Raw genomic sequence first — 10,088 nt, 5'->3', positions numbered from 1 at the left:
TAAGATTGATTATTGGGTTCCATCGTAGATTTAGAATGATAGTTTTTATTTATTGTTACGTACTTCCCATATCTATAAATATTTTAAAATGGAGAGAATATGAATAGAAACTTGTTTTTAAATTTTCTTAAAGTTTATAAAAAAGCTTGTAGAAAGTACCTTTTTGTTTTATTATTAAATCAACAAAACAATTCCCGATAAATGTTCAATCAGTGCAGTACGTGACCGATAACGAAGCTAAAGGAAATAATGACGAATATAAATTCTAAAGTAAATTGCTGCCTATTCGTCTCCGTTCGTATTTAATAAATACAACAGAAAACGTTTCGGATAAAAAAAAATTATAAATAAATTTTGCAGATCAACATCTCTGAATCTAATAAATTCGGTTTCGATTAACGTATGTGAATATGGCGATTTTAAACAATGAAGGAATACGACAGATATTATCATATTTTTTACAAAAGGTGGTGGTAATTTTCCTATAATTGCGACATGACTTCAGCGGTGTACACCTTTACTGGACAAAATAATATGTTAGATGTATAGAAAATGAATGAAATGAAACGAATTTATCTGGCCGTTCAGAAATCAAAAACCTATCGCCTCATCCAAGTCTCTTCTATTCAGTAAAATATTGAAAATAAAAAAAGTTATTTAAAATAGATGGATTTATTCTAAAACTAATTAGCATATAAATACTTATGTCGGTATAGGAACGTTAATAAGTTCTTCGTAGGGAACAACCAGGAAGAACTTTTCTATTGTCTTTATCGCTAGTTCTACAGCGTAGTCTACTATCGGTTTACCAAACTCTTCAGACACGGTCCGCCAGTTTTCGTTAAGGAAAGTCAGCACTGTATTACCTGTAAACATATTTATGGTGGATTAACCGTGGATTTCTGAGACCAAAATATCTGTATAAAACATTTCGTCATCCGTGCCATTATCTTTGAAAAAACATGGATAACAATATGTTTTAAACGGAGATTTTGGTCTCAGAAACCAACGGTTAGTCCTTTGCCAACAACGATATTAAAAATATACACACAGTACGTTGAATTTACGTTAATTATGCTTTGAATATTTAAAGAAAAGTGCTTGTAATGTCCACTCTATAACTAGTATTACATTTGAATCTCTACATTTGCTATTTTTATGTAATAATTAGAGATGTCTTCTCTACATATACAGAAATCACTGCATTCAAAAATTATTTTTGAAATTTTCTTACACGATAGGAAAATATTCAACCTTGTCAATAGTTATTTTGTCGTACTGGGTTATAAGCGTGCGTAGATAGAATGTAAAGTTTTAACAACGATAAATAAGAGTTTCTACTGTTTAAATATTTATAAATATAATAAAAAACAAAGTGTCATCATTATTATTGCTTTAAAAAAAAGATAAATGTAATTTTGGTGGAAAATTTTGATTAGAACTTATCAGAAAACAAATTACAACCCATAATAAGATTGTAATCTGTCATTTGTCAAATAAACTATTATCAAAAGCCAACAAAAAATAACTATAATTTGTTCACGAAAACTATTCATTTATTATGTTTTTTCTTTCGATGAACTTAGCTATTTTGGGTATTATTTTATGTTCTGGATTCTTCGTGATTACATAACCAGTTTGATTACCTCGTTTACCCTGACATCCTAATATTAAAGCTTGCGTAATTAAAATATAAAATAACTAATTGTTAACCACTATAACTATTTTTCGACTAAATTTTTTAATATCTCTGGATTAGTTACAGTCGAGTTTAGAATTTAAAATAATTAAACATCTGCTACTAAATACAATAAACATTCAAAACAAGTAAGGCTTTAGAGCTTCTTTCAGGCAAATACTCCATTTTCTCTTTTTTTTTTTTTTTTAAAAGGCGGGCCATGGAAAGATGACTAAGTTTGGTTAATACTCTTTTTTATGCATTTCCTCTGTGATCTTGGTATTTTATAGATCGATGGACTCATTTGGCAAATATTATTCTTCAACATTCTTAATACTAGTATAAAAATTTGCATTATTATTATTATTTTATTATTTGCAAATAATACTCACTTAACTCTTTGCTTTCCTTAAAAAGATTTTGTAAATCAAATGTTACTTTGTCTCCGTAATCAAATGTATATTTGTAGTTTTTGATAGCAAAATGATTAACACCTTTGTCATCTTTTATATACTTTGTGTTTATGTCCACTTTCATTTTGAGGTTTGCTGCAAAATTAAATATTAGATTTAATTAACATTACAGAATAACTTAACATAAGGTTTAAAGTCGAATGAGAAAGACACAATCAATTCGATAAAAAATACCCAACGGTTTTTTTTTTTTGGATAATAATGTATTGACATCAGAACTAAAGATATGTACCAAATTCTAAATTTCCTGTCAAGGTTTGAAAAGTAATCAAAGTAAACCTCCTGTATTTGGCATCATTTTACATTAAAAAATAATATTTCAGTATTAAACAATTTTTCACAGTAGAAAAAACCTTACTTAATTTAATTTTGGCATCGCCCTCGCCGTTAATGGGAAACAAAAGCACCTTTCCTACGGCGTCGTAACCTCCTTTGATGGTCAAGTTACAGTGGAACTCTAAAACAAAGTGACGTTTCTCAAGCTCAGATCTGTAATCAAAGAAAATGTTTTGAGAGCTTTTTCTGTTACGTAAGCATTACTTGTAATAGAACAACGATTCGCTCTATAACATGTTCTAGTGTATTTCAAGAAATAGTCGTGCTTTGGAAACTTTGTTTTATATATTAAATGTCTTATTCAAATAAGAACATAAAACTATTCATGAAAATGGTTTAGTGTATACCCACCTTTAAATAATCAAATTAATAAAAATACATTTCTTTTTAAATATCAATCTACAATAAAATCTCTTATTAACAGAACGAACATAAAGTTGACATAAATGTTTTGAGGTTATGCGTTTCTCTTATGATGGAAATTCTCGACTAAATTTACTTCTATTGTTACTAATTCTTCTTTTAATATCTATCCGAATCTATGGGCCAGAATCTGTTTTAATATGAAACAAATACTCATTGCCACAATGCGGAATTAATGAAACACACTTTTTTATAAACATACTATAGCAGTGTCTGTTTCAACGTCAATTAAATCGCTTAGCAACGCTCTTGAAAAATATTTGTACATTAAAATAACATTGTGGTCTTTCCACTCCCAACCTGTCTTGAACTTCAATTTTATGTAATGCCAAGAGGTTAATGATTTGTTTCGTATAGCGATGATAATCATCCAAAAAAACTGTCAAATCACTACAATCTTTGCCTTTGCAGAATATGTTTATTAGCATTTTTTTTTATATTACAAGGTGGCAAACGAGCAAGCGGCCACATGAATTCGTCGAAATGGCGAAGCGACCGCTGCCCTTAGACATTCGCAATTTCAGATGCGTTGGCTACCCCCAATCGACGAAGGAGGAGAAGCACAAAAAGAGAATATTTAACCTTCCTATGCATCTCCTCCTCAATCAAATCTACATCCCCTTCCCATCCTTTCTTAATAAGAAAAGGGTGGGAAGGGAAAGAGGACTAAATTAGGTCTCCGGCATCACACTCATCAGACGAAACGCTGGATTACTTCCACTTCACGCCTGTCTTCTGTGTGGTCGTGGTATTTCACTGGGCGAGCCGGCCAATTCGTGCAACGGATGTTGTTGTTGCTGGCGTCTAGCACTGTTCAAGTATGTTGGCAATTAAAGAAATAATATACCTACACAATTTTTTTATCGTTGGGCCTATGTTCACGTCTGTTTTCTATAATTTTGTGACATTGCGTCTGGTCGACTTTAGAAGCCATTTTTGACAAAACATACCCACAAATGGGTATCAAATGGCTTGACTTGTAGACACTATGCAAAACCCAAAATAAGGGATGACATAAACTTGTACATCGACCCCAACATGGGTAACAAAAGAAGGGGCTTGACGCGTTGACCACAGTATCTTATGAATACTCCAAGATGACCGTCATCACAACCAATGGCCAGAAATAGCCAATGACTCATTTTTACTATTCCCTATATTTTTTATCATTACTTGTTTTTACACTACCGTGACTACATTACACAATAGTACGATGGACACAGTGTAAAGTAGCTTAGTAGGTATACACTACCTAATATATGTTATTGTTACAGACTCGTTTTGCAAATACGAAATCTCGTTGAATTCAATCCCAAAAAGACACAAGTGTGCGCCATTACCGCTAAAAAACAACCCTTTGTCGTAGATCTTCGTTTTGAGGGCACTCCTCTGGTTGCCTCAGCCAGTATCGGTATTCTCGGCGTTGACATATCGAGTGACGTTCAGTTTCGCGGTCACTTGGAAGACAAGGCCAAGCTGGCCTCCAAAAAGCTGGGTGTGCTCAGTAGGGCGAAGCAGTATTTCCAGCCGGGCCACCGCCTACAACTGTACAAGGCGCAAGTTCGGCCCCACATGGAATACTGCTCGCACCTCTGGGCGGGAGCACCCCAATACCAGCTTCTTCCATTTGACCGCATACAACGGAGAGCGACTCGAATCGTCAACGACCGAGCTCTTACCGATCGGCTTGATACTCTGGCCTTGCGGAGGGACGTCAGTTCCCTCTGCATTTTTTATCGTTTATACCACGGGGAGTGTTCCGAAGAACTGTTTGGAACGATTCCTGCCGCCGAGTTTCGTCATCGGACGACCCGACAGACCGCCAGGTACCATCCATACCATCTGGATGGCTGGCATTCCACAACAGTGCGGTTCTCGCGAAATTTCTTGCCGCGCACGGCCGTGTTGTGGAATGGTCTGTCCTCGGCGGTATTTCCAAACCACTACGACTTAGGGTCCTTCAAGAAGCGAGCATATATCTTTCTTAAAGGCCGGCAACGCATCTGCAATTCTCCTAGTGTTGCGGATGTCCATGGGCGTCGATGATCACTTCGGTGTTCGCGCCGCTCGTTTGCCCCCTTCTCATATAAAAAAAAAAAATACAAAGAAACATACTTACATAACATTATCAACAATACATTTTCTGAAGCCACTAACTTTTCCTTGGTAAAACGTGACTTTAAGACCGCTAAGCGGGATGGATAGTTTATCTATAGTAAAGGGGTCTAACGAAGGTACTCCAAGATGTGGTAGTCCTTTGACAAACTCTGGAATCGCATCCTGTGTTGATTTTATCAAACATTCTCTGCTTGTTTCATTACAAGGCCGGATATAATCAGCTGAAACAAAATACAAACGTGTTAGAAAATTTTATGAAAATGTTTAGCCAGTATAAAGTAATTGTTGGTAATAAAAAAATGTCTATATACGTTTTCAGATACGTTTAGTCCATACTCGATAACTCTGTATGGTTATTAAATATCAACCCTAAAATGTTTATGACACCGCGTTTGTTCTTGTATTAGAAGTTTAGAAGGCGTCTGGTGAACGATTAAACATAAACAAAATCGTAAACAAAGACAGGTACAAAACAATTTAACAAACGCGGAAAGTTACAATGTCAATTTCTACGGTTGTCAATCCATTGCATTTGTGATTGGTCATAGTCTATAATCTTTGTTATTTATTATTATAATTTATTTGTACGATAATGATTTGATGAATGTAACTATATATATATATGTTACATTACATATATATATATATATATATATATATATATATATATATATATATATATATGTAATGTAACTGTATATTAGGTCCTTACATATGAAATTGGCGTTTTGTATGGGAGGAACAAAAAGTCGAATATTTTTTAATATAATATATTTAATTAATCAAAGTATGAACCATTATTTTCTATGCACTTTTGGCATCTCATAGGTAGTTCATTGATCCCTTTACTAAAAAAACCAGTCGGACGGGAATCAATAAAATCTTTGAAGGCGATTTGGACTGCCCCATCGGAGTTGAATTTTTTCCCTTGCAAGAAGTTATCCAAATTTCGAAAAAAATGGTAATCTGTTGGAGCAAGGTCCGGGGAGTACGGAGGATGTCTTAGACTTTCCAATTGAAGCTCTTCTAATTTAGTAGCCGTCTGTTGCGCAGTGTGTGGTCTAGCGTTGTCGTGAAGCAGCAGTGGCGTGGAGCGATTGACCAGCCTAGGTTGTTTAGCCGCTAGCTTTTCCATCATGGTTTGCAATTGCTGACAATAGACATCAGCCGTAATAGTCTGGCCAGATTTGAGAAAACTGTAATGAACAATACCGGCACTAGTCCACCAAACGCTTACAAGTAACTTTTTTGGGGTTAATTTTCGCTTGGGGCAGGATTTGGCTGTCTGGCCAGGATCCAACCATTGCGCTGAGCGCTTCCGATTATCGTAAAGAACCCATTTTTCATCACAGGTAATGATTCGGTTTAAAATACCTTCATTATTGTGCCGGTTCAGTAATGTAACGCAACAGTCGACGCGCGTTTGCCGGTTTGCTTCAGTCAATTCGTGAGGTACCCACCTTTCAAGCTTTTTAATCTTCCCAATTTGCTTCTAGTGAATTAAAACAGTTTTATCACTAACATCGCAGTCTGCAGCTAACTCGGACGTGGTTTGCGATGGATCCGCTTCCACAATAGCCTTCAACTCTTCATTATCAACTTGAGTCTCAGGCCGTCCACGGGGCTCGTTCTGCAGATCGAAATTTCCAGAACGAAAACGTTGGAACCAAAAACGAACTGTGTTTTCTTTTGCAACACGACCGCCATACACATCATTCACCCTTCGAGTCGTTTCTGCAGCACTAGTGCCACAGCGGAACTCGTACTCGTAAATAATGTGATATTTTAAGTTTTCCATTTTGTAAAAAGAGTGACGCAAACAGAAAAAAACAGAAGAAAAAAAACAAATGAATGACGGTCATCGAACCACAAATACATGAGTCTATAGCTGTAAAAATTTTAATTTGGAATTCCTTACCAAAGAGGAGAAATTCGTGATTAAAGTGGCCAGTACGAAAAACGCCAATTTCATATGTAAGGACCTAATATACTACATCATTCCATTATATTTTTAAACGTATGCGTTGCACAACCCTGTACCTTGAAAGTGATTGGAGCACACATCTGAATACCAGAGCACAATACCAACCTTGATTCATTAAAAAGAAAGTGTACGTAGTTTTGTGTATACTGTTATTATTATTTTTAGGTAACAATTATAGTAAAAACAAAAACGAATCATGCTTTACTAAAATCCATACGAGAGTAAATCAGGATTTAATTACTATTTTTAAAACGTTCTAAATTTTTTTAAACGATTTCTTCATTCAGTTTAAAATATTTTTCTTTTCCATTGTCTTCTCTGACTCTTTTTATTTTACTAATTGCTTGTACAAAATAGTAATTGCATATATTTTAAATTTATTTCTAAAACATCTTATTTCTTCTGTACAATGTCGTTTTTTATCGTATTGTTTGCCCTCAACAATTCAATTCCCAGGTTAACATACTTTGAAAAATACTTTTATTTTTATAACAAGTTATCTCACGTTGCACAAAAGATACTTTGAAAAAGTAATTTTATGGTTTAACACTCAACGGAATTACTAATTTTAAGAAGCTAGCAATGCAATCCTGACACACTTTATCGCTCTGAGTTCTGATAATATTATGATTACTTATGCTGATCATTTGCGTTAGTTTAATAAATTATTCTAAAAAAAAATCGCCAAAACGGCGACAAATAAACAATATTTTTATCACTTCCTTGTTCTAACGTGATGTAAATTAATCAATTTTAACACAAAAAAACTAGGGACTTTGATAACTTACTATGAATCCGAAATAAATTCAGAATGCTTTAAATATTTACCGATCTAAAATGTGGACAAAATTTATTAAATACAAATAAAGTTATTGTTGTCAAGGCCCAGAGGACATTGAAATGATGCAACTATAATTTATTTGTCTTACAGCATGAAAAAGCAAACGAAAAAAACGGCTGCATATGTATATTCAGCGTCAGCTTTAATTAGAAGAACGTAATAAGGTCGTGAAACAAAATTATCAAATTAGTACTTAGAAAATCATAGTATAACTCGAGGCACAAAAATAAAACCAAATAGACTACAAAATATTTGAATGTAATAACTAGCCTTTAACTTTAATTTCGTTTTTTCATTGTTAACAATGATTTAGTTGATTTTTTTGTAATTGACTAGCTCCTGTTTGTCTTTTAGAGGCCTTTACAGTTTTTCCAGGCTTAAAGTGACCCAGCGAAGAGGGCGATTAGCCTATTTTTTCGGGGAGGAATTCTTCAAAAGATTGGGGGAAAAACAGGGTTATAGGAGACTTGACTCAATAAAACCCCCTCAGTGGCCATTCTCAAGTGCAATGCTGGTATGAGTCCCCGGATCTTCGTTGAGTGAGTTGAATTCATGTCTTTCGCGTGTTCATTATTGTACAGTACTTTACTTTGGTAACGAACAAAAGCGGTTAATTGAGCTGCTTTTGCACCTCGAACTATGCATAAATTCTCTTAGTTATTGCCGACAGAAGTAATACATAATGTAAAAATAATACGTTTATGTAACCTAAAATGTAATTTTTGTACAAATTTTAAAAGTATAAAATATACAAGATGCATTTGAAAAGTGGTTCAGGTTAGGTTAGGTTATATTGAATCTAACAATATTTTTTTTTAAATGTTTTAAAAACTGAATGACTATTACTTTTGATAACTTCGATAGGGTAATTAAAAAGTATAACTTTTATCATTGTGTTTGGATTTTGAACTTTAATATCTTTAAAATATAATGTACTTGTATTATATATAGGTACTATACTAATTTGAAAAGTAAAAACAAAAACAAAAAACACGGAGACAAAATAGAGTTTTTAATATAAATTGCTATTAATACAAGACATAAAGTATTATCTCAAATAGTAATTATTTTTTAAATAAAATGACATAATTTTTAAAATAAATCAGGTTATATTTTTGACAAAACAGTAAGTAGTACTGTCCATTTATTAAATAATGTTGTAGCATTCAATAAATGAAAATGTTTTATTATACAGAATGCATTTCATTTAAAAAACAAAAATGCTACACTTACGTGCAAGTCTCGAATATGTAACACCGAATAAATTACACAAGATACACAACAATATACTAGAAGATGTGATTTTCAAAATCATTTTTCTTAAGATAAATATAATTGTGTGGATCAATTTACAGTAGCTTCAGTTCTGCAACACGCGTTAAGAATAACTGCCTTATATCTTCTAAACGGATAGATATCAGTGGGCCTTCGCAGCTGACATTGTAAGCCAACAACCGGTTCCAAGATTGGATCTTATTTACGTTTTTTCGATTACATGTTATCTGTTATTCGATGATTCAACCTATCATTATCCACTATCGCTGTGATACATACAAAGTATAGTCAGGTGTACAATAAATTATATTTACCTTCAACCCCAAAGACTGAATTTAATTTTCAAAACGAACGTATCCGCTAATAACCAATAAGATCTGTATAGTGGACATGTAAAATGGGTTTTTTCATGTTCAGTCTTCAACAAGATCATTTTAAAATTTCAACACCTTCAGAACCGACTTCACTTATAATTTTAATATGTTTCATATGTGTTATTATGTGTAGCTATATGTTCTACTAGCATTTGCCCGTTACTTGGTCAGCGTAGAAAAAAAGTAGCTCATAGTAGCCCTCACGCATCAGCTACCTTTCTGTCGTAAATGAGTCCAGCTTTTTCGTACATTACAAAGAACAAACGCGGACTTGTGGACAGACAGATAGACAGGCAGACATACAGAAATAACAAATAATGGTTTTTCATTATAGATACACGAAATGTGTTTGTTTTTTTCTCGATACAACTTACAGATACTCCTTATATAGAAAACTTATATCGTATAAATATTCGAGTCGTGATAACAGAGCTAAAAATATGACTATTAATAATGCAAGCCAAGATGTTTACGGATACGTTAGCTTATAATTAAGGATGAATAATTATATTTGAAGAGGACGAACTATGTTCATTTTTAAAAATCATTAATAATACCAACTTTTATAAATTTAGAAAATTGATCC

General features: G+C 33.4%; 1 protein-coding gene across 1 annotated transcript; it reads right to left on the bottom strand.

Moving 5' to 3' along the window:
• Positions 1-656: 656 nt before the first annotated feature.
• Positions 657-9,281, bottom strand: LOC106719661 (circadian clock-controlled protein daywake). Its single transcript, XM_014514054.2, has 5 exons — positions 9,087-9,281; positions 5,030-5,249; positions 2,510-2,640; positions 2,071-2,226; positions 657-866 (listed from the first exon to the last, which is right to left on the bottom strand). The coding sequence occupies exons 1-5, from the start codon at positions 9,166-9,168 to the stop codon at positions 703-705; spliced, it is 753 nt and encodes a 250-aa protein (XP_014369540.2). The 5' UTR covers positions 9,169-9,281; the 3' UTR covers positions 657-702.
• Positions 9,282-10,088: the final 807 nt, after the last annotated feature.

The sequence above is a fragment of the Papilio machaon genome, chromosome 11 (genome assembly GCF_912999745.1).
Source record: "Papilio machaon chromosome 11, ilPapMach1.1, whole genome shotgun sequence".
In the NCBI taxonomy this organism is placed as follows: Eukaryota; Metazoa; Arthropoda; class Insecta; order Lepidoptera; family Papilionidae; genus Papilio; species Papilio machaon.
This window is presented reverse-complemented; position numbering and strand designations above follow the sequence as displayed.